General features: G+C 43.9%; 3 protein-coding genes across 8 annotated transcripts; 1 reads left to right on the forward strand and 2 right to left on the reverse strand.

Annotated features, from left to right (window-relative positions):
- Window positions 1–1,238: 1,238 nt before the first annotated feature.
- Window positions 1,239–4,125, reverse strand: LOC120676891 (pyrrolidone-carboxylate peptidase-like). Of its 2 annotated transcripts, none has more exons than XM_039958223.1 (6): window positions 3,971–4,125; window positions 3,464–3,766; window positions 2,681–2,785; window positions 2,537–2,584; window positions 1,720–1,977; window positions 1,239–1,628 (listed from the first exon to the last, which is right to left on the reverse strand). In XM_039958223.1, exons 2-5 carry the CDS (start codon window positions 3,716–3,718, stop codon window positions 1,738–1,740), a joined length of 648 nt encoding a protein of 215 aa, XP_039814157.1. In that variant the 5' UTR covers window positions 3,719–3,766; window positions 3,971–4,125; the 3' UTR covers window positions 1,239–1,628; window positions 1,720–1,737. The 2 variants fall into 2 exon arrangements, with proteins under 2 accessions (XP_039814157.1, XP_039814158.1); XM_039958224.1 differs by having other exon boundaries at window positions 4,003–4,018.
- Window positions 4,126–7,371: 3,246 nt separating this feature from the next.
- On the forward strand, window positions 7,372–23,196 carry LOC120672464 (NADH dehydrogenase [ubiquinone] 1 alpha subcomplex subunit 6-like). 2 transcript variants are annotated; one of them, XM_039952867.1, is made up of 3 exons: window positions 7,372–7,517; window positions 19,004–19,171; window positions 22,716–23,196. In XM_039952867.1, the coding sequence occupies exons 1-3, from the start codon at window positions 7,473–7,475 to the stop codon at window positions 22,899–22,901; spliced, it is 399 nt and encodes a 132-aa protein (XP_039808801.1). In that variant the 5' UTR covers window positions 7,372–7,472; the 3' UTR covers window positions 22,902–23,196. The 2 variants fall into 2 exon arrangements, with proteins under 2 accessions (XP_039808801.1, XP_039808802.1); XM_039952868.1 differs by having other exon boundaries at window positions 7,398–7,523; window positions 19,010–19,171.
- LOC120672463 lies at window positions 8,903–15,993 on the reverse strand. 4 transcript variants are annotated; one of them, XR_005674136.1, is made up of 2 exons: window positions 15,062–15,993; window positions 8,903–9,205 (listed from the first exon to the last, which is right to left on the reverse strand). XR_005674136.1 is itself a non-coding variant. In XM_039952866.1 (2 exons), exons 1-2 carry the CDS (start codon window positions 14,428–14,430, stop codon window positions 9,075–9,077), a joined length of 429 nt encoding a protein of 142 aa, XP_039808800.1. In that variant the 5' UTR covers window positions 14,431–14,443; the 3' UTR covers window positions 8,903–9,074. The 4 variants fall into 4 exon arrangements, 1 of the variants encoding a protein (XP_039808800.1); XR_005674137.1 differs by lacking the exon at window positions 15,062–15,993 and adding an exon at window positions 10,829–10,999; XR_005674138.1 differs by lacking the exon at window positions 15,062–15,993 and adding an exon at window positions 10,098–10,544.
- Window positions 23,197–25,830: the final 2,634 nt, after the last annotated feature.

The following is a 25,830-nucleotide window of genomic DNA, read 5'->3' on the forward strand; positions in this document are numbered from 1 at the left end:
CCCAATCATCGGCGTTTGAAATCTACCACATCGGCAAGGATCGGAGCTCGCATTTCCTCTGTATGTCTGAATGCCTTCAGTAGTTCAATATCGCTGTACGTCTTGTGCCGGTCTTTTTGTTTCTAACTCTTTTGAATTGTATGTTGATAGAACACTTTAAGCTAAGCAAGCGTGCTGGGAAACACCGAGACGCCGGACCACCGGCTGATGTCCACGGCCAGCCGGCGGCATGCCACTGGAAAGTGGAAAGCTAGGAGACGACGCAATGAGGCCCAGGCTTTTCAGATCCCTGAGAGACATGAGGATGTATCTGTATTTCTGGTGTAGGAGGGAAGATCACCACACGTAAAACTAGGGAGCGCTAAGACATCTCAAGAGTAAACACCAATGCATCGACATCGCAAAGTGCGCGCACAAGAGAGAATGAATGGGCAGGTGATATATGTATTGTAGCGCAAAATGCACCTGGTCTGTTCTAGAATCAATGTACCTGTCCAGGTTCGACTAGTGGCCTAGTGGGACGGTGGCAATGAGCCAATGATGGTTAGGAGTTTTGGTAACATTGAAGCCATTTCTGTTGCATCTTCCACAAGATGTGCAGCCCTATGATAACCAATATCAAGTTTTATTTGGAGAATCGATAAGTGAGGCAGTATACATCTAGATCCATGTAAAGTCATTCCTTTTCGGGGTGTTACTGACAAGAGAATGGCTAGGTTGTGGAGCGAAACACCATTGAAACTGAAAGTGTTTCTTTGGATAGATTTCAAGAACAGGCTACAGCCAGGGGGTCAGCATAAAAACAAAGCGTGGAAAGGAGACTGGATGCAATCTTTGTTATTTTCAATTGTTATTTATCTAAATTCACGTGGTTTTGTTATTTATCTAAATCTCTTCAAAATAATCCACGTGGTTTTGAATTAAAATGTACCAGGTTCAGACAAGTAGTAGCTTTTGGGATGGCAAACTGGTAATCGCCCTTTTCCCTCTAGCTCTTGTGATCATTGTTTCTACTCTGACTGTCAGATCTTAAACAGAAACTGTAGTGATGTTCAGAGTTTCAGGTCTAGCTGGTGTCAATGTCATATATAGTCTTCGTTTCAAAATCAATGTCACAGACAGAAACTATTAGAACTTTGATCACTAATAGTCTAATATAAATATTACATAGAGTAATAACAATCTAAGATAGATATTACTAGATTTGCCATGATAAGTATTTTGAAACTATTTAATTATCTTTCATTGAAATTTCATATTTTCTCAGAAATAATTGGTCAAAACATGCATTTTGAATCAATGGAGTATATATTTGTCTATAAACAGTCAGATTTTTTCTCTAGAAAAGGTGCAAAATAAAGTTCAATAATGTCATCGTACACAATTGTCTTCTTGTACTTGGTGCATGTATTCCAATTTCCAACCCATTCGTCAAGCCTTTGGAAACAAGTTTCCACTTTAGAATTTGGGGCAGTTTGCGAACTTTTGATACCACATTTCACAACAGGTATAATACAAAATATAAGCAGCCTATTATTTTTTCCTTCAACACACCCTTTAGAGGAAGAACGATGACACCAAAGACCACACCATCTTTACATCTCTGGTTACATCATACAACCATTGATCTGCTAGCAAGAAATCGACAAAACAGAGAAGGATTATACTCAGGCTCTTCCTGCAACATAATTATTGGAACAAAGGATTAACTAGACCCACCTGGAAACAAGTTGCTGTCTAGTTCAAGCTAGCAACAGCTTCAAGAAGGGAAGCAACAAAATGCATCTGAACTGGCTCATCAATTGTCGAGAAGAGGGGCACATGCACAAACAGAGATTTGATGCCATGCTCCTCGGCGAAGCGGAGAGAATGATAGTACACATAGTTGCATACAAATCGATCAGCATCATCTGAACGCATCACATCATGGCCAATCTTTCGAAGAATCTTGACTAATTCATTAACTGGAAGGGTAGTCTGATTCATAACAAGTTAATCATAACATAAGTAATGCTTGAATAATGAGATGCAGAAGTCACAATCACAAGCCCTAAAGTCGAATTTGTATCGATGTAATGTGTGTATAGAGAACCCATTTATCTAGCAAGTAATGTTTCTGTAACAAGGAACAATAATATTTTGATTCCAGAATACAGTGTCTCTATTCCAACTCTTGTCAAAACTGGAGTAAATGATTATCAGTATGGAGAGCATGCCGTAGTCACCTAAAATATAATTTCTTCCTGCAATCAGGTGATGACAGATATTTATCGTATTCCTTTTTTCTCACTGGCTGATGCTATGTGATTCAAAATAATAAACCAGAAAGGTAAAGTTTCCAGTACTTCTACAATCAGAGATTTTTTGGCATGTAAAACAAATAAAATATTTGTCAGGTAGCTTAGTTATAAACATTGCTGACTTTGAAGGAAAAATACTGTCAGAGATAATATTCACATAAACAGAATTTCATGCAAAAAGACATCAAAGAAAGTATGGCTGCAGTTTCTAGCTATATTTCATACTTGACAATTACCTTTCTAACCCGTGAGATGTTTCCATCAGATGCTACAATAGGGACCCTCTGCATAGAAACAATGGAGTAAATAAAACATATAGAAAGACAATATTTGTCTGTATGTGTAGATCATGAAAATAGACAATTGTGCAATAACGCAACCTGAGGTTTCCATCCTAGCTCATCAGGACAAGCAAATGTGGCGTCATTAACAGCTTGATTCTCAAGCGCAAATCTTGGTAAACCACCATTGACCCCAAAGTGGATCTGAGAAACGATACATACAAAAATTCATTCATGTGCCATTGGGTACAACTAGAAACTCTATGACCTTTTCAGATATAGAACATGACAACACAAGAACGGAAGCATTGATTTCCAGTTATCTCTATGTTTTTTCTCTAATAAATTTCACTGTTGCAATCTGGATATCATTCAATATAAATATTGAAATTTTTAAATGGAGCTTTGCTGTAAGACAAAGTAGATCAACTATACCAACAACCAACATCAGCTGCAGCAAAGAGTAGAGCTTCAGCATTAGATGCCCACACGGTCAAATGCATATATTCATGAAGTACAAATCAGTGAAAACTACAAAAAAGTAGGAGATGGCATATCCTCATTGTGCTTTTCCTGAACTGGGAAGTTCCTTTTATCTAGGAAGCAATTTTCTACGAAGTCATCCAAAAAAATAAATATCAATTTATATATTCATGGAGTCGTACAGAATTGATAATTCGGTCTTTTTTAATATAGTTTCAGCTATCAATGCATTAAGAAACATGCCAGTTGAACCAATACAGTTTTAATGCTAACCTCCTGGTCAAGAGAACACAAACAAAGAGTAGCAAAACAAAACTTTTCAGGTGAAAGTTAAAGGAAAGCTGCTTCACCTATCATGAAAGTACAGGCTATCAAATGTAGACTAAGGTGAGCACTAACCCAAATTATTTGCGACCCTTCATGTTTATTTGAAATAGCAGATTCTAAAACCTCATATAGTGTGCCAAGTGCACCCTGCCCTGCAACCTCGAGAACTGTGCAGCTGCCGAGTACAAGGTTTTTTGGCAAGCCTTTCTTTTCCATATAAGATTGAAGATTGCTCACTATTTTCTCAGTTGGGTTCTCAGGAACTCCAATAAACTTCTTGAATCCAGTAACATGGACAGTCACAGATAAAGGTCCTTCTGATCCCATTTAAACTTTTAAGAATAGCCAAACAACAAAGAATGGTTTCCCTATAACCTGAATTAAACAATGATCAATAAATGGGAAATATCAGCAAAGAGCATACTTTACCAGTTACACAAGCCAGAGAGGGCCATAATCTATATTGAACAGCATAATTTGGATTCGGTTGCTCATAGAAGCAGGCAACCTGTAAACAGATCTACCTATCTCCCAGAACAAATTACTCCAAGAAAAAAGGAATCTAGCTAGGGTTCTTACCGACGAAAGAAAAAAAAGGAAAGTTGGATCACCGAGCCAGTCAATGCGGCGGCCTGGAGGGTGCCTCCCTTTTGTCTTTCTTCGGAGGGACCACTAGGGCCTGGCCTGGTTACAGATGGAAAGGAAGAGGAAGTGGCCGCCGCCGCCGCGGTGGTGAGGGTTTTTTACATATTTACCATTATAACGAAAGTTACTCGCTCGTTTAGTATTTTTAAAATAATTCCTACATATTTAGCACTACTATAGCTACAATTTCTATATTTTTACCACTTTTGTTGACGTGGCATGACACAACGGCCTGACACGGTGGCGCTGAGTCAGCAAACTTATGCGAAATGTCCTCGCTGCCCCTAATCTCCTCTCTTCTCGCTCTCCGACAGCCGAGTCCCGCAACTCCTATCCCTGCCAGGTGGGCCCCACTCATCAGCTTCGTCATCTACCTCTGGCACCGGCCGGTCGCCGAGCTCCTCCCCTCCCTCTCCTCTCCGCTCCCCGCGCCGCTGGGCCCTGGCCCCCCGCCTACGCCGCTGCTGCAGGACCCGCGCCGTGGCAAGGTAGGGAGCTGAAGCTGCCGCCGCTGTAGTGCCACCGGATCAGGCCCTGCTGGAACTCGAGCACGAGCGCGTGTCCTTGTCTTTGCGAGCTTTCAGAGAAGCCCGCATCTGATCCGTGTATCACAAGAACATGCAAATGATTCGATCTGTGATTGTAGCGCATCGAGAAATGCTCCCTCCATTCCTGCATTCAGTGGGAGACATTGGGCCCGCCGAAGCTCGAAAATTTGTTTCCCCAATCACTGATTAGACCTTTCGCGATTGATTGTGTAGCGTAGCGTCAAGGCTCTGATCTTTCCTTGCCGGTGGATTCGTCGCAGCTGAATCTTCCCCCGAGCAACTAGGGTAGCTGCATTGGCGGGGAAAGCGCGAGGAGCTCAGCAGCAATGGCGGAGCAGGAGGGCGCCGGGAGGTACTGGTGCCACATATGCGCCGTGGCGGTGAGGCCCGCGGAGGGCGAGCCGGAGATGAAGTGCCCGCACTGCCACAGCGGCTTCCTCGAGGAGATGGAGACCGCCCGCAGTGCGGCCGCGGCCGACGGCGAACACGACGGCGCCGTTCCGGCGGCTGCCCATCACGAGCGGGCGGAACCCGTGCGGGTCGCGCACGGCGAACATCTTGTCGGCCGTGCGGAACAGGAGCGAGTGGCCCCCGCGGCGGCGCGCCTGTTCGTGGAGGGGGAGGTAGATAACAAGCTGACGAGTGGAGGCCATCTGCTAGTGAGAGAGAGAAGCTACAGGACCCAACCCTCGGAGAGGGAGAAGAGAGGAGGAGATAAGAGGCAGCAACGACATTTTACGTGAGCTTGCTGACTCAGCGCCACTGTGTCAGGCCGCCGTGTCGTGTCATGTCAGGCAAAGTGGTAAAAATGTAGAAATCACAGCTACAGTAGTGTTAAATATGTAAGAGCCATCTTAAAAATACTAAACGAGCGAATCACCTTGGTTATAATAGTAAATATGTAAAAATCTCACCACGAGAGAGCAGAGAAGACTCGGACTCCAAGTTCGGTCAACGGAAGGCTCTGTTTGATTTCATTATTTGGACTTTGTTTATCTGTGAAGCCATGGGAACGTATGTGGTGGAAACCACAGTCTTCGTGAAAACTCATGTAAATCACAACAAAAAAGTCATCTAAATTCATAAAAAAATTACACATGTAGATGATATGATGATACACGACCTTGTAAAATATTCTGTCCAAACTCGAATTCGTTTGTGAGATATAAAAACAACAAATTTCAAGCCAACAAGTTGTCCAGATGATTTGTTAGAAATTTGTTATTTTAATATCTCACAAACGAAATCGAGTTTGGACAAGATATTATACAAGATTATGTATCATCATATCATCTATATGTGAGATTTTTTTCGTGAATTTAGATAACTTTTTTGTCATGGTTTGTATGATTTTTCATAAAAATTTAGTTTTCACCAGATATGTTCCCGTGAAGCCATAGTCTCTAATAAGCCAGCTGCCTGATTGTCTTTCGCAAAGCCAAAGATGGCTTCCCAATAACTTCCTCCACCCTAAACTATATGTTTTTTATGTTGGTTTTTCCCCTTAATTATATATTTATCTATATACTCTCTTCGTCATCAATTGTAGAACATCCAAAGATTTAAAATCTATACTTAAATGTAAGACATTCTAAAATCTTTTGAATAAAATTCTCTCTCACACTTATCTCTCCACTTCCCATGCACCACTTCCCAATACACCAGGTTTGTTTTGGTGAGACTATCAAGCGGGTGTGCTACTTTTTTAGATAAATCAATTAATGTGGGCTGAGGGGAATAAAAGAATGAATGCTAATCTTCTTGTTTTTTGCGCGAGAGCTGAACAACCAGCAATGAGTTAAGTTGTTGAGTAACTAAACAATACACTAATGAATACATATGTCTTTTCTCAACCTTCTTAATCTATCTGCAAAATCCTAAAATACCCTATATTTCAGGACAGAGAAAATACATAGTTAAAATTTTATATTTAAAGAAGTTAAAACGACCTACAATTAATAGTTTAAAATGGGAGTTGCACATCTGGAAATACAGAATCACGTTATAACTACAAAATAAATTTATTCAAATTCATAGTCTCAACGAACACCTAGGTGGCGTTTTGATAGCATACTGGAATGGGAAAATGATATGCAATGGGTTATGTGAGAGCAGGTATGGTTAGGGATATAAAGTTTTTATCCTTGCCCCATGTTTTGGTTCATAAAGTTTGATTTGGGTTAATGGTATGGGATCCGCATAGCCATATTCACCGTTTCATTACCCATCCAAAACACACCCCTCCCACTAGGATAAATTGATGGGAAATAAGCTTGTCTTATCCCTATCCTATAGCTAGTTCTTAACCCTTTCCATATATTCAAGGGTTAATGGGATTCGTAGCATTACAATTTTGCAATTTCTAAACTACGTCATTACAATTCTTGTATTTGGAACGATGACATTACAATTTATTCGTAACTTGAAACATGTCATTTTCTACATCTCCGATGTTTGTATTTTTTTTAAGGACCAAAACAACCTTGTCATGATCCTCTCCCTCCACTCACTGACATGCGGCTCCACATGTTCGTAATTTGTAATAGCATGAATCTAATTCTAATTAAATCTTATATCCAAATAAAAGGATTAGCTATCCATCTTCCCTCGTTTCCCTTTCCCACCCTTCATTTTAATTCTATACTATCCAAACGTCACCCTAAGGAAAAAAAATAACTAGAATATTTATTCACGTTTGTATTCGGCCCAAGCCTTCGACTGAACGCCGTCCCCGTCCTTCCGGCCCAACCACACCTCCCGCAGCCACCGCAGGTCCGCAGCCAAATCACGTGCCCTCCCGGAGCTCGAACCGAAGCCACCAGCAGCACGACCACCCCACCGGCGAGGGAGAGGGCGGGAAGCGGCGCGGCCGGAGGAGTGGGGGAACGATGGCGTTCACGATGCGCGCGGTGAAGGTTCCCCCGAACTCGGCCTCGCTTGTGAGAACCGCCCAATTTGATACTATTTTAAATGAACCGCCGGTCATTATCACCCAGATGAGAGTTAACACGTGCTTGCCGTAGAGCGAGCCACGTGTTATCCCACATCTAGAGACACGAATAACCGACACGTCATTCATTCAAAATAATACCAAATCCGGTAGTCCCGGTATGTGCTCCAACATACGCCCAGGATCAGCATATGCACATACCGTATACAATCGAATACATAGCCAACAATCCACAAAGAGCAGTTATATAAAAACCAGAGTTCGAGACTTAATATTACAAGTTCAACATAGGTGGGTTTAAAGCTTCACTTTACAAGCCTTGGGCTCACGCGAGTCATATTAAACAGAGATTTAGAGCTTATTGAAAATACATGCTCTCCCGAAGCTCAGCTACGATAAAACCTACTTAAGATGATGATGCCTTGCTCAAGGACATCACCACAGCAGCAACAGCCTACTCTTCCCCCGCATTAGGAACAGCGGGGTAGAAATGGCCGAACACCACTTCTGGCTCACCTGCAACTAGGTTTAGAAAGCACCCTGAGTACAAAAGGTACTCCGCAAGACTTACGCGATTAAATAAACAAGGATCATGCAAAGGCTCAAAGAAAAGCTTTAAGTTAAGTAATTATTGCATAAGCATGAGCTCTTTACACTACCACCTAGCAGAATTAATTAATCTTGCCCAACCCCAAACAATTTTAGTTGATTAAGAGAGTAAAATACTAAACAATAGATCATTAACAAGACATGATTCCAAAACCAACAATACCGAAACTCTCTAAGAGGAATTCGGCGAACCAAGAGCTTGCTCATATCCGAGAGCGCGGCAATTCGAATTGATTTAACCTTGCAAGGGTGTACTACTTTACCCACATGACGCGAGGACCATGCGACTCACCCAATCGATCACGCCGGGCAAGGGGGTACTCACGTCAACCGTTCCCAACAAGGCTCGATCATTGAACCTCACACCTAGCTTACGAGTAGAGACTTAGTTCCACCAGGGACATCTCTAAACTTTCCTACACATAAGTCCACCTGGGGACACACTAAGCCTCTCTGCATAGCCTGTAGCCACGTAGCTAGGACTGCACATCAATGATCAAGTCAAAGAAGGTAATTGGCTCATCCGTTCCATTATATTGGATATGTGGTAGCACGGAAAGGTGCTCAAGGCCGATGGCATCCACTCGGTCCTTAATCGATCCAAGCGGACTATGCCCATGTGACTTCATTCTCTAGGCCCTACCATTCCGCTCGAACCTCGCTACTACACTCCACTTATCCCAGCTTCCCAAGTGCGATCAAGGATGGATGGTAAATGTGATACTCTAACCCAATCCTTTCTTGCAAGTTATACAAGTATTCAAAGCAAAACTAAGCATCTAGTCAAATTAAGTTATTAGCTGACTAACACGTGGCAAGGACATGGTTAAACAATTCAAGGATGGCTAGTGCATCAAAGTAGGTACAAGGATGCAATACATAGATAATATATAACCCAACAGTACCCGATGAGATAGCTAACTAAATCAGATTAAATAGGTGCAAGGAAAATGCTTAGCTGCTTGCCTGGGTTAACTTCCGGCTCGACCACGAACGGGACTCCAAGCTCCGGCTCAACGGACTCGACGGGTTCCCCGGGTTCGCTCTCCGACGGTCCGGTCACTAAAATGCATGAATGCGATGCAAGAATTAAGGAATGAACTAAACAGCAAGCATAAATCATGAAACAATTTGAGCATGCAGAGGACATCACAAAGAACTCATGAAAATTGGTTTTGCAGCAAAAGCATTTTCCTACATTTAATCATAAATATAACAGTTTTCAGCCACTTTAAACAAAGTAAAACAGAAAAGGAATGCAAACTCAACTAAACAAATCCAACAAAATTATCATGGAAACTAGAAAGGAACACAAAGCTAACAAAACTGGTTTTGCCATTTTATCACTTTCCTGCAAAAAAATTCCACAATAAACCATATTTTGGACAGCAAGCACAAAATCGAAATAAAACCCTAACCAACAGCAAGTAAACATGTGAACAACCTGCACCACTGGAAATTACACCTCACAAGGAGTCTAACAAAATTTGGTTTGACATTTTTCTAGCAGTACACAAATAACCAAGCAATAAACTCACTTTTGCAAGATAAATCTATAGATAAATCTACAACAAAGTAACATGCAAAACAATATTTTTCCTAGGTAGATCTCAGCTAGAGGAACTCAACAAAACAAGTTTCACAATTTTTGGAGCTATACATGAATTTCTATGAATTTTGGAAGATTGCAGAAATATGGAACCTAAGAAACCCTAGCTAAAACGCTAGGTACACCCGAGGTAGCCACCCCGGCCACCGACAGGTGGGCCCAGGGAGCCGGGCGGCACCACCAGGCCGGGTCAAGGCCGAAGCCTGCCTTGACCCCGCGCCTGGGCGCGCCCACGCGCGCGCGTGCGCGGCGCGGTGGCGCCGGCGGACGGCGGCGCGGCGGGGCGAGGCTGGAGGAGCTCGGGGCGAGGGCGCATGGCGTGCCCTAGGTGACGGCGAAGCTCACCGGCGGCGATGCGGGCGAGGAGCGGCGGCGGACCGGTGGCGCGACGAGCAGAGGCGGCGGCGGGCGGAGGCGCTCGTCGCCGGCCCTGCAGGGGAGGGGAAGGGGCCGGGTTAGGGGTGGAACGGGTCGAGGGAAGCGAGGAGACGCTCCACCCGCGAAGAATCGACTAGGGACTCACTGTGAGCGGCGAATCGGCGGCGAGGAGGGAGCTCGGGGCGGCGGCGTCAATGGAGGAGGGGGCTAGGGTTTGGGTTGGAAGGGAACGGGGTCGACCGGGCGCGGATAAGGGCGTGGGGGAGGACGACCGTGGCACGGGACGCGAAGATGGCCGGCACGTGGCGCGGCTCACGAGGATGGCCGGCGGCGGCGACGCGTGCCGCGGCGCGCGGGAGAAAACAGAGAAGGAGAGGGAAGGGGCTGACAGGTGGGGCCCGGCGGAGGATTTTATTTTCTTTTTCCTTTTTTTTTCCAGGGCTGTGACAACTCTCCCCCCCTTAAGAAAATCTCGTCCCGAGATTTAGGTAGACAAGAGGGGAAGGATAAAACTCGGACTAGGTTGAGGCCATATTTACCTAGACAAGATAAACATCTAAGAGATGATGCACAAAGGCAGGGATGATGTGATGTGAGACATTCCTAGGGTTTTCTTGATGGTGACTGTGTACACATATAACAATATCTGGGAAACTGAGCTTCATCAAGAAAGTGGGGGTGGTAGGGAGAAAACTTACTCATCGGAAAAGAATTCCGGGTATTCTTGACGTAATCGATCCTCACGCTCCCAAGTGGCTTCATCTTCGGAATGATTGCTCCATTGAACCTTTACAAACTTCACCATGCTACGCTTCACCTTTCTTTCATCTCGATCAAGAATGGCAATTGGATGTTCTTCGTAGGTAAGACCTGGTTGAAGATCAAGTGACTCAAGGTCGACGGCGTCAGCTGGAACACGATGGCACTGCTTCAACTGAGAGATATGAAAGACATTGTGCACTGCGGAGAGTGATTGAGGAAGTTCCAATTGATAAGCCACTGCTCCAACTTTCTTGATAATTCGAAAAGGTCCGACATAGCGTGGCGCTAATTTTCCTCTGACTTGGAAACGGCGAGTGCCCTTAAATGGAGAAACCTTGAGATAGACATAATCACCAATCTTGAGATGGAGTTCTCGGCGACGACGATCAGCATAAGTTTTCTGACGAGATTGAGCAATGCGAAGATTCTCACGGATAATTCTGACTTGATCCTCAGCATCTTTTACCAAGTCTGGACCATAGAAAGGCCTTTCTCCCGATTCGGACCAGTTGATCGGAGTTCTGCACCGTCTTCCATAAAGGGCTTCAAAAGGAGACATCTTGATACTTGCTTGATAACTATTGTTATAAGAAAACTCTGCGAATGGTAAGCATGTAACCCATTTCTTCTCATAGATTAGAGCACAGGCTCGAAGCATGTCTTCTAAGACTTGATTCACTCTCTCGGCTTGACCGTCGGTTTGAGGATGATAAGCAGTACTATAAGTGAGATCGGTTCCCATCGCTTCATGAAGACTTCTCCAAAAGTGAGCAACAAACTGAGGACCGCGGTCAGAGACAATTTTCTTAGGAACACCATGAAGACAGACAATGCGAGTGAGATATAACTCTGCATATTGCTTGGCATGATAAGTAGTCTTCACTGGAAGAAAATGAGCAGACTTTGTCAATCGATCCACAATTACCCATATAGAATCATATCCTTGAGAAGACCTAGGTAATCCAGTGATGAAATCCATTCCAATTTCTTCCCATTTCCATGATGGGATAGGTAAGGGCTGAAGAGTACCAGCTGGTTTAAGATGCTCGGCTTTAACTCTTTGACAAACATCACACTCAGAGACGTACCGAGCGATTTCTCGCTTCATGCGAGTCCACCAAAATCTTTGCTTGAGATCTTGATACATTTTTGTACTACCTGGGTGAATGGAAAATTGAGAACTGTGGGCTTCATCAAGGATAATTCGCCTGAGCTTATAATCCTTTGGCACCACAATTCGCTTCCCAAAGAATATAACTCCTTGATCATCAGTAGAGAAACACCGAGCTTTGCCCTCCCTCATTAATTCCTGAATTCGAGCCATACCTTTATTCTTCTTTTGGACTTCCTTAATTTGATCATAAAGATCAGATCGGACTGTAAGAGTAGCAAGATAACCTTCTTTGACCATAGAAATTCCGAGTTTCCGAAGATCATCACAGAGAGTATGCACAGGAGAAGCTATGGTCAAGCAGTTGCATTGAGCCTTCCGACTTAGTGCATCAGCGACGACATTTGCCTTACCAGGATGATAGTGCACTTCCATATCATAATCCTTGATCAGTTCAAGCCATCGACGTTGCCTCATGTTTAGATCAGATTGAGTGAAAATGTACTTGAGACTTTTGTGATCAGTATAGATGTTGCAATGATTACCAAGCAGATAATGACGCCATATCTTTAGAGCATGGACAACAGCCGCAAGCTCTAAATCATGGGTAGGATAATTTTCTTCATGCCGCTTGAGTTGACGAGAAGCATAGGCCACTACTCGGCCTTCTTGCATAAGAACACAACCAAGACCGATGCGAGAAGCATCGCAATAAACATCGAAACTCTTGGAAATATCTGGCTGAGCAAGAACTGGAGCAGTAGTGAGGCGATCCTTAAAGGTTTGAAAGGCTTCTTCACAGGCTGGGGACCACTCAAACTTGACCCCATTTTTCAATAACTCGGTCATAGGCTTCGCAATTTTAGAGAAGTTCTCTATGAACCGGCGGTAATATCCCGCAAGTCCCAGAAAACTCCGAATCTCATGGACATTCTGAGGTTGCTTCCAATCCAAAACATCCTGCACCTTACTAGGATCTACAGCAATACCATCCTTAGAGAGGACATGACCAAGAAAAGATACTTCTTCAAGCCAAAACTCACATTTGCTAAACTTGGCATAAAGACGATGCTCCCTAAGCTTTTGGAGGACAATATGAATATGACGAGCATGATCTTCTTTGGTCTTGGAATAAATGAGAATATCATCGATGAAGATGATCACAAAGACATCAAGTTCCTCCATGAAGATGCTATTCATCAGATACATGAAATAAGCCGGTGCATTGGTGAGGCCGAAAGACATGACAGTGAATTCATAGAGACCATATCTAGTAGAGAAAGCCGTTTTCGGAATGTCTTCAATTCGAATTTTGATTTGATGATAACCCAACCTTAAATCAATCTTAGAAAAATAACGAGCTCCAAAGAGTTGATCAAACAAGATATCAATCCGTGGAAGAGGATATTTGTTCTTGACAGTGACTTCGTTTAACGGACGGTAATCAACACACAACCGTAAACTATCATCTTTCTTCTTCACAAAAAGAGCCGGGCATCCCCAAGGAGAGGAGCTCGGACGAATGAAACCCTTGTCCAATAAAGTCTTGAGTTGTTTCTTCAATTCTTTCAACTCATGGGGAGGCATTCGGTAAGGCTGTCTAGAGATAGGAGCAGTTCCGGGCTTGAGCTCTATGACGAACTCCACCTCACGATCAGGAGGCATACCCGGTAATTCTTCTGGGAAGACATCCGGATACTCACAAACCACGGGAATATCTTCCAACGTCGTGGTTTTGGTACCCGCCAAGGCATATAAACAAGATTCCACCTTGGCAAGGGACAGTACAACTCTACTCCCAGAAGGGTGCAAAAGATCAACGGTGCGGGGCCCACATTTAATAACTCCGTCATGCTTACTCAACCAATTCATCCCAAGAATCACATCTAACTCTAGCTTGTCTAGAATGAGAAAATTGGCTCGAAAGGTAACTCCCCCAATGAGAATTGGAACCTCACTAGCAAAGTGTTTGGCAATGATTTTCCCACCCGGTGATTCTATATGGTATGGCACTTGTAGGTTTTGAATCTCAAGCTTACTATGCAGCATAAATTTCTTGCTTATGAATGAAAAAGTTGCTCCAGAATCGAAAAGAACACTTGCAGGGTGAGAGTTGATTAGGAGCGTACCCATGAGTACTTCAGCATTCTCCGGAATTTCTTCAGCGGTGGTGTAGTTGAGACGGCCACGTTTAGGAGCTTGTTGTGGCTTAGCTTCTTGACGCGATGCTTGAGGCGGAGGAGCATTGGGTCTAGGTGCATTGAAGGCACCACCACGCCTCGGAGAGGGGCAGTCCCTAGAGATGTGGCCTAAGCCACCACAATTGAAGCACGGACCCTTTGCGGTCACACCTGGGTTGTTCCAATAAGCACTGACCGGCCTAGGAGCTTGTCCTTGAGGAGGTTGAGGGTGACGCACAATCCACATAGGACGTGGAGCTTGAGCACCCGGCGCCCGAGGTGGAAAAGGAGAAGGCCCCAGACGTGGACGTGAGGAGCTACCGCCTGCTGAGGTAGGAGCAGGACGCTTGTTCTTTGCTTCCAGATTCTTCATCTTGTGCTCGGCTCTAATGGCAATATTCACCAAGTCATTGAAGTCTTCAAACTTGGTAGTAGAGAGCTTGTCTTGCAACTCTGCAGAGAGCCCATCATACAGGCGTTCTTGCTTCTTGGCATCGGTGGCCACTTCTTCAGGTGCATATTGGGAGAGAGTGTTGAAGGCATTGACATAGGCCATCACATCACGACCTCCTTGAGTAAGATTCAGAAACTCCTTCTTCTTGATGTCCATGATACCCTTGGGAATATGGAAGGAGCGAAAAGCTGTGCGGAACTCCTCCCATGTGAAGCGGTAGTTGGCAGGGTGAGATGCCTTGAAGTTCCGCCACCAAGCCCCAGGGGCATCATGAAGTTGATGAGCAGCAAAGAGAACCTTCTCATGGGGCTCACACTCAATAAGATCAAGCTTCTCTTCAATCACATTGAGCCAGAAATCGGCATCCAGAGGATCTTTGGAGCCACGGAAGATAGGCGGGTTGGTGCGGAAGAAATCTCCGAACCTGTTCACTTGAGGCTCAGCTCTTGGACCATTATTGCCGGGATTGCCCAACTGATTGACTAGGTGTGCCATGAGTTCAGTTTGTCGGGCCAGGACGTCCGCGAGGTTTGGGTGAACTGGAGGATTAGGAAGGGGATCCTCGTTGTTGCGGTGGTTATTACCACCCGAACCACTGGCACCATCCCTTTCATTTCCCGAACGCAACACCATCCTGCTAATAAACAAAACGGTTAGCGGTCAGGAATGAAAGATAGAGGATGATACACAAAGGCAGGGTGGAAAGACAATGTGTAGATAAAAATCTAACACATGATCAACACCGGAATAGCAACTCTAAGAAATAGAGCAGATTTGGTCCACTAAGATTAGCAAGAACGAGATCAGCGAAAACTAGACCACGACACACTAGATTAGTTAGATGCAGGTTTGAAAACCACAAGAAAATATGCATGCATGCGAGGTATGAATGCAACATGACGTCTCCTCACAGCGTGAGCACGCCTTAACGTTCTAACACTCACTTACGATCCGCAACAACCGCATTGTCCAACAGCGCTACAACCCACCTACTAGCGCTCAGGACAATGGGTGATTCCCACCTTCTCAACTCCGGTAAAAAGGCTCAAAAGGTTTCCAGCAGGTGAAAGGGTTTTCCTACGCTACCGCTACTCATGCAGACAAGAGAGGTTAAGCATATCTTAATTAAACAAGTGAAGCATTAAGGAAGAAATAGCTCTAAGACCAAGGAAGAAAGGTAGCAACCAGCCTTAAGTTCAAAGTTTTAGCAAAAGTAAACATTAGTGCAAGTGATCAAATTTTATTTGACTCTCAACCCACTAAGCAAATTTTAGGTTCACTTCATGGAAACTCAGCTCTGATACCCGTTGTGAGAACCGCCCAATTTGATACTATTTTAAATGAACCGCCGGTCATTATCACCCAGATGAGAGTTAACACGTGCTTGCCGTAGAGCGAGCCACGTGTTATCCCACATCTAGAGACACGAATAACCGACACGTCATTCATTCAAAATAATACCAAATCCGGTAGTCCCGGTATGTGCTCCAACATACGCCCAGGATCAGCATATGCACATACCGTATACAATCGAATACATAGCCAACAATCCACAAAGAGCAGTTATATAAAAACCAGAGTTCGAGACTTAATATTACAAGTTCAACATAGGTGGGTTTAAAGCTTCACTTTACAAGCCTTGGGCTCACGCGAGTCATATTAAACAGAGATTTAGAGCTTATTGAAAATACATGCTCTCCCGAAGCTCAGCTACGATAAAACCTACTTAAGATGATGATGCCTTGCTCAAGGACATCACCACAGCAGCAACAGCCTACTCTTCCCCCGCATTAGGAACAGCGGGGTAGAAATGGCCGAACACCACTTCTGGCTCACCTGCAACTAGGTTTAGAAAGCACCCTGAGTACAAAAGGTACTCCGCAAGACTTACGCGATTAAATAAACAAGGATCATGCAAAGGCTCAAAGAAAAGCTTTAAGTTAAGTAATTATTGCATAAGCATGAGCTCTTTACACTACCACCTAGCAGAATTAATTAATCTTGCCCAACCCCAAACAATTTTAGTTGATTAAGAGAGTAAAATACTAAACAATAGATCATTAACAAGACATGATTCCAAAACCAACAATACCGAAACTCTCTAAGAGGAATTCGGCGAACCAAGAGCTTGCTCATATCCGAGAGCGCGGCAATTCGAATTGATTTAACCTTGCAAGGGTGTACTACTTTACCCACATGACGCGAGGACCATGCGACTCACCCAATCGATCACGCCGGGCAAGGGGGTACTCACGTCAACCGTTCCCAACAAGGCTCGATCATTGAACCTCACACCTAGCTTACGAGTAGAGACTTAGTTCCACCAGGGACATCTCTAAACTTTCCTACACATAAGTCCACCTGGGGACACACTAAGCCTCTCTGCATAGCCTGTAGCCACGTAGCTAGGACTGCACATCAATGATCAAGTCAAAGAAGGTAATTGGCTCATCCGTTCCATTATATTGGATATGTGGTAGCACGGAAAGGTGCTCAAGGCCGATGGCATCCACTCGGTCCTTAATCGATCCAAGCGGACTATGCCCATGTGACTTCATTCTCTAGGCCCTACCATTCCGCTCGAACCTCGCTACTACACTCCACTTATCCCAGCTTCCCAAGTGCGATCAAGGATGGATGGTAAATGTGATACTCTAACCCAATCCTTTCTTGCAAGTTATACAAGTATTCAAAGCAAAACTAAGCATCTAGTCAAATTAAGTTATTAGCTGACTAACACGTGGCAAGGACATGGTTAAACAATTCAAGGATGGCTAGTGCATCAAAGTAGGTACAAGGATGCAATACATAGATAATATATAACCCAACAGTACCCGATGAGATAGCTAACTAAATCAGATTAAATAGGTGCAAGGAAAATGCTTAGCTGCTTGCCTGGGTTAACTTCCGGCTCGACCACGAACGGGACTCCAAGCTCCGGCTCAACGGACTCGACGGGTTCCCCGGGTTCGCTCTCCGACGGTCCGGTCACTAAAATGCATGAATGCGATGCAAGAATTAAGGAATGAACTAAACAGCAAGCATAAATCATGAAACAATTTGAGCATGCAGAGGACATCACAAAGAACTCATGAAAATTGGTTTTGCAGCAAAAGCATTTTCCTACATTTAATCATAAATATAACAGTTTTCAGCCACTTTAAACAAAGTAAAACAGAAAAGGAATGCAAACTCAACTAAACAAATCCAACAAAATTATCATGGAAACTAGAAAGGAACACAAAGCTAACAAAACTGGTTTTGCCATTTTATCACTTTCCTGCAAAAAAATTCCACAATAAACCATATTTTGGACAGCAAGCACAAAATCGAAATAAAACCCTAACCAACAGCAAGTAAACATGTGAACAACCTGCACCACTGGAAATTACACCTCACAAGGAGTCTAACAAAATTTGGTTTGACATTTTTCTAGCAGTACACAAATAACCAAGCAATAAACTCACTTTTGCAAGATAAATCTATAGATAAATCTACAACAAAGTAACATGCAAAACAATATTTTTCCTAGGTAGATCTCAGCTAGAGGAACTCAACAAAACAAGTTTCACAATTTTTGGAGCTATACATGAATTTCTATGAATTTTGGAAGATTGCAGAAATATGGAACCTAAGAAACCCTAGCTAAAACGCTAGGTACACCCGAGGTAGCCACCCCGGCCACCGACAGGTGGGCCCAGGGAGCCGGGCGGCACCACCAGGCCGGGTCAAGGCCGAAGCCTGCCTTGACCCCGCGCCTGGGCGCGCCCACGCGCGCGCGTGCGCGGCGCGGTGGCGCCGGCGGACGGCGGCGCGGCGGGGCGAGGCTGGAGGAGCTCGGGGCGAGGGCGCATGGCGTGCCCTAGGTGACGGCGAAGCTCACCGGCGGCGATGCGGGCGAGGAGCGGCGGCGGACCGGTGGCGCGACGAGCAGAGGCGGCGGCGGGCGGAGGCGCTCGTCGCCGGCCCTGCAGGGGAGGGGAAGGGGCCGGGTTAGGGGTGGAACGGGTCGAGGGAAGCGAGGAGACGCTCCACCCGCGAAGAATCGACTAGGGACTCACTGTGAGCGGCGAATCGGCGGCGAGGAGGGAGCTCGGGGCGGCGGCGTCAATGGAGGAGGGGGCTAGGGTTTGGGTTGGAAGGGAACGGGGTCGACCGGGCGCGGATAAGGGCGTGGGGGAGGACGACCGTGGCACGGGACGCGAAGATGGCCGGCACGTGGCGCGGCTCACGAGGATGGCCGGCGGCGGCGACGCGTGCCGCGGCGCGCGGGAGAAAACAGAGAAGGAGAGGGAAGGGGCTGACAGGTGGGGCCCGGCGGAGGATTTTATTTTCTTTTTCCTTTTTTTTTTCCAGGGCTGTGACATCGCTGGAGGAGGCGCGGCACCGCGTGTTCGACTTCTTCAAGCAGGCCTGCCGCTCCATCCCCACCGTCATGGAGATCTACAACCTTGACGACGTCGTCACTCCCTCCCAGCTCCGCTCCACCATCGCCAAAGAGATCCGCAAGAGCCAGAACATCACCAACCCCAAGGTTCCCCCTCCCGTCCCCTCGTTTTCTGCTTCCCCTCTCGGTTCGATCCCTAGGTCAAGATGAACACTTCTCCGATCTGGATTCTGTCCGATCTAAAGGTGCATTTTCTGTAGAATCCAACATATTTGGTTATAGTCGGGCTCATGAATCGTGGATACGTTTTTCAAAAAAAAATCGTGGTACGCCGTCCGGATGGTATGCCATTTTGGGTGGAATATAAGATTTTACTCACTCCGTCCTGAAATATAAGTCATACTGACTGTTTTATTGTGTCTAGATTCATAGAATGTTCAATGAATCTAGGCATACAGTTTCAAACTTCAGAGAATGTTCAATGAATCTGTTAAAATGCCAGAATGACTTACATTTTAGGACGGAGGGAGTATTTCCGTAAAAGATTCACAGCCGATTGCAGTGTATTTTTAGGCCTAGAGATTGTTGGGATAAATCTCCCCCCTTGTAGATTGGCGGGGATTGAGAGGTAAATGAACTAAACACCCCCCCCCCCATCTCCTTTCCCCTAAAATCCTTCACATGGCGAATGGACCTGCTCATGTCATAGCATATCACTCTTACTGGCTAAATGCAAGGTTGACTGTAGTGTTCCATCAATGTTGGTTGGTTTGCATTATGGTTGTGAATTGTGATGCTAAATGTTGCCTGCATGCTTCCATATTAGTCTTACATTTGTCGTAGTTGCAGAATTGCACTTGCTCATCCATTATGCTTCTATATGATGTATATACAAATGTTTCTGGGGGCAAATTTCCTGATATGACATCAGTTTCACCCAACTATTTCACTATGTTTCTACTTGCATATATGTTTTACGCCTTTTGCAAATAAGTCAGATCACAGTCTGATAATATTAGGGATCTTTGACATTTGTAGCCTGGAATGATTTGGTTAGTCGTGATGGATGTCAGCACTTTAAAGTTTACAGGGAAATTCTCTGCATTGGCTGGTGGATTACTGTAACTGGCTACCCAAATATTTATAAAAATGTTTGTCAATGCAAATCCCATTAAAGGAAGAATGAATTTGATACTTTTAGTTCTGCAACCATGTGCTTGTTAGATTTCTTAATTCTGTATAAACTCAAATTTTGTTCTTGGTTGTTTTTGTTCGGCAGGATTAAGGATGAAGTTTATAGTTCTAGACAGCTTGCTAATTGTTGTTATATAATCATCGCATGTTAAATTTAGAGACATTTATGCAGTCCTTTTCTCTCCTAAGAAAGATGCTAGATCCTATTTGCATCTTCTAATGAAGTTAACTATTTTATCAGTAGATCTCTCTATCTTAGATTTCATGGTGTACAGTGTCATAATGTCAGTCACAATGCCCATTACAGGTGCTAACTTGCAGTTTCTTGGCTTCTGTTTCTGTAGAATCAATGTTTTACAATGATCTAATCAAAATTAATCGCCATGGCGCGGATAGGGTGATTAGTCATCAATTAGGCCGATTAGTTGAGCCTAGTCAAACCTAGTCGTCTGTATAGTCATCCTGTACATCCATGACCGATATGATATGTATACTATACAGTACATAGTATATATAACAAGCATCAACACCACAAATTTTGGCAGGGAGCTCCTGGCAGCAGGGAGGCGTGGAGCTCCTAGGCAGCGGGCACTCCTGGTAGCAGGGAGGCGTGGAGCTCCTGTGCGTTTCCTCAGCGATGGCGTGAATTTTGGCGGGCTGGTGGCGGCGCGTCCGCACGTGTGTTATGAAGGGTGTTATGGAACGAGGTGGCCCGGCAGCACTACAGCTGTGAAACATATACCCAAAACCTAATGGGCCTAATTGTCTGCCCAGTAGCCCACCACCCACCACCCGAAGCCCATTATCTCAAATCTGATAGTTTTCAAGCCTAATCGGACGACTAATCACGGTTAGTCGACGACTAACCGGATAACTAGGTTTCTAGTTGCTCAGACCTAGTCGCTGGCCCTTATCGGTGGCCAGCCCGACTAATCGTGAGTAATAGCGTCGCCATTAATCGGACGAGTACAAAACGTTGCTTGGAATGTTACTACAAATGATTTGACCTCAATTCACAAATACAAACTCCTGTATACTTCCTATCATTAGATGCAATTAACTTGGCTAAGGTAAAGCGGGTTACTTTCCAACTCAGTTTGACATTTTCGCATAATACGAAGTTTCCACTATCTTAACATTTTTTATCTAGGGTCAAAGTTCACTGCGAGCGTACCGCTGTATGTTTCTGTAAACTATATATATTGGTGAATGGCTGTATGCTTTGTGGGTAAAATGAATGATGCATACCTTTTATTCTAGGGTAAATTTACAAAAATCAAGCATACATTCTTTATGAAGGTGTCAAAGTTACATAATTCTTGTTTGATGTAATCATATTGGTATAACTGGGGGCTATCAATGAACAAACTAAAAGTAGCATCTTCTTGAAAATATGGTGATATCAGGAAAGCAGTCTGCGTAAGTGTTGTAGTTCTTGTTTTGCAACAAGGGAATGATTTAGGCTTTTTGTTATAAAAAAAGATATGCTAGTCATTTTTGGTCAGGAGAAAAGATGTATAACTAATAACATATACTATCTTTTGAGATCCTGATAAATTACATATACCATATTTTTCAGCTGCAAGTACATATTTTGCTTTTTTTGGTTTGCCCTTTCTTGTGTTAGCATTTCTTGTCTAAGACAAATAAAAAATCGTAACTACACTTGTATGATTAGGCAGCTTAAGTGGCAAATCCGGTGACAAAGGACCACAGATGCAAAACCACCCATCAAAGCCAGCTTAGGCCTTGCTCGGTTGCGCAGGAATTGGCATGGAATTGGAGGAATAAAATTCAGTTCCCTCTCAATCCCTGCCAATCTTTGATAATCCACATTAAAACGAACAAGGCCGGGTGATCTGGATATAACATTAAAGTTTAGAGGGTTGGATTCATGGTATTATATCAGGGGCCAAACAAAGTCTGGATCAAACTTTGGAGGTTTATTTGGATTTCTTCCTAAATTATTAACTGACTTCAGGTTTGAAAAAAACTTGGAAATAATTTAGATTTAGCTTCTTATCAATTACCATTCCAAGAGAGTGGAAATGAAGGAGCAAGGAGCTGTGTTTAATGTATAGAATCACAGCTGGAACAAAGATTCTGATGCCTTGGTGTTCAGTGATTAACTTTGTATGGACCGAGTTTGGACTGAAATATCACAGAAACTCCAATTCTATAATTAAATTCAATGAGTTTGTGATATTTCTGGATAATTTAGTGTTGTCATTCAGTGAGTTTTATATGATCACAGTGTTAATTTGAAGTACTTCTGTTTTGTACCACCTATGACCTGCAGCCTGACTGCCTGAGTCCAGCATAAATTTCAGAAACCCCTAAAATTATTTTTCACATGTTTCATCAATGCCTTTCCCTTAAGAGCGATGGCAGATCCCTGCCTTGATATCTGTAGCCTTCCAGTGCTTCTGAATATCAGGATTGACTCTTCTTTTTAATATTAATATCCATGTCAACTAACCTTTTTTTTGCAAAGCAGGTTATTGATATGCTTCTGTTCAAGGGGACGGAGGAGCTGAACAACATAGTTGAGCACGCAAAGCAGCGCCATCATGTGATTGGGCAGTATGTGATTGGCCAAGAGGGCCTGGTGCATGAGCTGGGCTCAAAGGACCAAGGGAGCTCTGATTTCCTGAAGAAATTCTACAGTAGCAATTACTTCTGATCATAATTACAGATTTTCACCTTCTGTAATACTCAAGAGGTGCTTCAAATAAGATGCTGAGGACTTACCCAGACCCAGTTATTTCGCCGCTGGAGGTTTTGATTTATTTGGTCGAATCCTCTGCTCAATATGATGCTGCTGTTAGTAGTTTCACTTTGTGGATTGTTGTTGTACTTACAGAATTGATGTTTATAAATCGATCCTATGAAGATCGAGCCTTTTGTATCTGAACATGCTGATAGTCCGAAATCTTATATGCTTTAAATGGGCTGAAAGTCTGAAATTTTAAAAATTATTTCGTGGCTCTATCTCACCCTTGTCCTCGACACCAAATGAGGCTGAACACACGCCTCTTGATTTTGGGCTTTTCTGCCTTCCGAGGGAGAGAGATATCTCTGTCATGTGAGCCAGGCAAAGTGGTACTATGATGTTATAGGAAGATTGGTGCGCTTCACCGTGCCTATCAGTGCTGTACGTGCTGAGTATGGTTTATTACCGGAGTGTTTACTGTTTCATTAGTGGATGTCTCGCCTGCTTGATATTTTGACAATGGGTATTTTTTTTTCACTAACGAATCTTGGTTGAACTGCAGAGTGAGCATGTGTTCGCTTGGCTGTGGTTGATGGTTGGTGCTGATTTGTTATGAGAGAACAGTACTGGTAGCTGGTGGCCGGTGCTGATTTAGTATGAGAGAACAGTATTGCTGCCTGGTTGGCTGAGAAGCCAAGCGAACACAGTGTTGTCTGCGTCATTGGACTTGTCGGAATACTTGCATCTTCTGATTGCAAATGCTATTTCAAACCAGTGATTGTGAATGGGGTTAAGAGTGTCATAGCAATACATGAGTCATGACACGGTAAAAATAGGAATTGCCTCACAATTATTTAGAAATGCGTGCAGTATCTTTGTTTTTGTTGCAATTTAACAATGATGATTTGTAGAGTGAAATAATCACGACTAGTTAGCACATATAATCGAGTGGAAAAAATAATGAATGAAGTCAAAACTTAAATCACATATTTATTTATTATGAGCATCGCAAGCCAGACAACTAATTGACAATACCCAATCTATTACAAACCAGATTCATATATGGACAATCTATTGCTGCGTCTATAATTTGCAGATGGAAAAGTTGGATATGTACAACACTACTTCCATCTATCCTATTTTACAAACCAATCTTGAAATTCGTCATCTCCCAAGCAAGACTCAAGTTGCCCCTGATATGAAACCCAAAGGCACAAAACAAAAACCATGAAAGCTAGAAATTAATTAGGTACCGGAGTGGGACTTATACTCGAAGTAAAAGTACATCACTGTGAGGTAACCGTGATAAAATTTCAAAGATCCAATCAGAGAAATATTCAGAATGTAGAATACAGCTAGGGTATAAATAAAAGGTAATCAACATGAGTTTCTAAAAGAAAGGATATATTTTTTAGATAATGTAAAGCAACTCCATTATTTTTACAATCACATAACATGCCTTTGTGTTGGTAATGTTCGTTGACCACATGAATGAATGCATGCCACCAGTTTATTTGGTATAAGCAGTACAATCATCCTGTGAAACATTGAGCATACGACACACCAGCAGATTAACCGGACACGATACAAACTGCTTTTGATGTTTTGATTCACACGAAAAGACTACAGAAAACTACATTCACAATACATTAGAGAGACTGCACAAAAATGAATTTGTAGGCCCTCATTGCGAGACAAATTTACCCATGGTTGCAGCTCGTTAGTATTAGCACACAAATTACACTGGAGAACCCACACTCTTCGTATGGAGAGACTGAGAGCAAATAAATATGAAATTCTCTGAAGGAATATGTAAATAAAAGGAAAGAGAGGAAGAGAGATCCTGTACCTGTTGGCAAGAAAAGAAGGTGACACAGAAAGATCGAGGGTTTGACTTATCCGGTGCAGAGGACTATTGGGAATGACCCCTGACCATGGTTAACCTAACCGGTGGGAACCGGTCCGGTTTGACCGGTTACCGGTCAAACCGGTCCGGTCCGGTTCCGGTTCCGGTTCCGGCCGGTACCCAACCGGCCAAAATTCAAATTTTAAATTTAAATTCAAAAAATGAAAAATTCCCAAAAAATTCCTAAAAATACTTCAAGGTGTGATGAATCTAATGGTGTCAAATTTTCTCAAAAATTCATTCATTTAGTATAGTTTGTGGGAATTTAAAGTTAAATCAAAAAAGAAAAAGAAAAAAAATGGGCCGGCCCATGAAGGCCCACCGATCAAACCGGTCAAACCGGCCGGTAAACCGGTCAAACCGGTCGGTAAACCGGTAAAACCGGCCGGTAAACCGGTTGCACGGGAGCTTTTGAATTTCAAACCGGTAAAACCGGCCGGTAAACCGGTAAAACCGGCCGGTAAACCGGTCAAACCGGCCGGTAAACCGGTCGGAACCGGTTGCACGGGAAAATTTGAATTTATTTGAATTTGGATTTGAATTCAACCGGTTTCCACCGGTAACCGGTCAAACCGGTCCGGTAAACCGGAACCGGAGCCCGGCGGTTACCGGAAACCGGTTGGGAAATAAAACCCTGCCCCTGACACGCTAGAAGCTGCTTCGGTGGCCGACACAAGCAAGCACACGGATGTTGTGGACGCGAGCGCGAGGTGAACTGAAGGAAGCAACAGGCAGCAACCACTATCAAGTTGCAGCAGAGGAGGGCACATAATTGATCACATACCGAGTTGAGCTGATGGGAAGGGTAACACAAGGATCGTCCGGCCACGGCTTCAACGTGATAGTTACTTGGTTTGATCTAAAATCACGTTGTCTAACATGATAATTTGATTCCACCAAAGAAGTAATTTCACAAAAATACATCTATAAGATATGCCTATTATTAAAAAAAAAAACTCGGCCGGCGGGGGAATGACCGCCCCCGCGGTATTG

This window comes from Panicum virgatum, chromosome 5N (genome assembly GCF_016808335.1).
Source record: "Panicum virgatum strain AP13 chromosome 5N, P.virgatum_v5, whole genome shotgun sequence".
NCBI classification, from domain to species: domain Eukaryota; kingdom Viridiplantae; phylum Streptophyta; class Magnoliopsida; order Poales; family Poaceae; genus Panicum; species Panicum virgatum.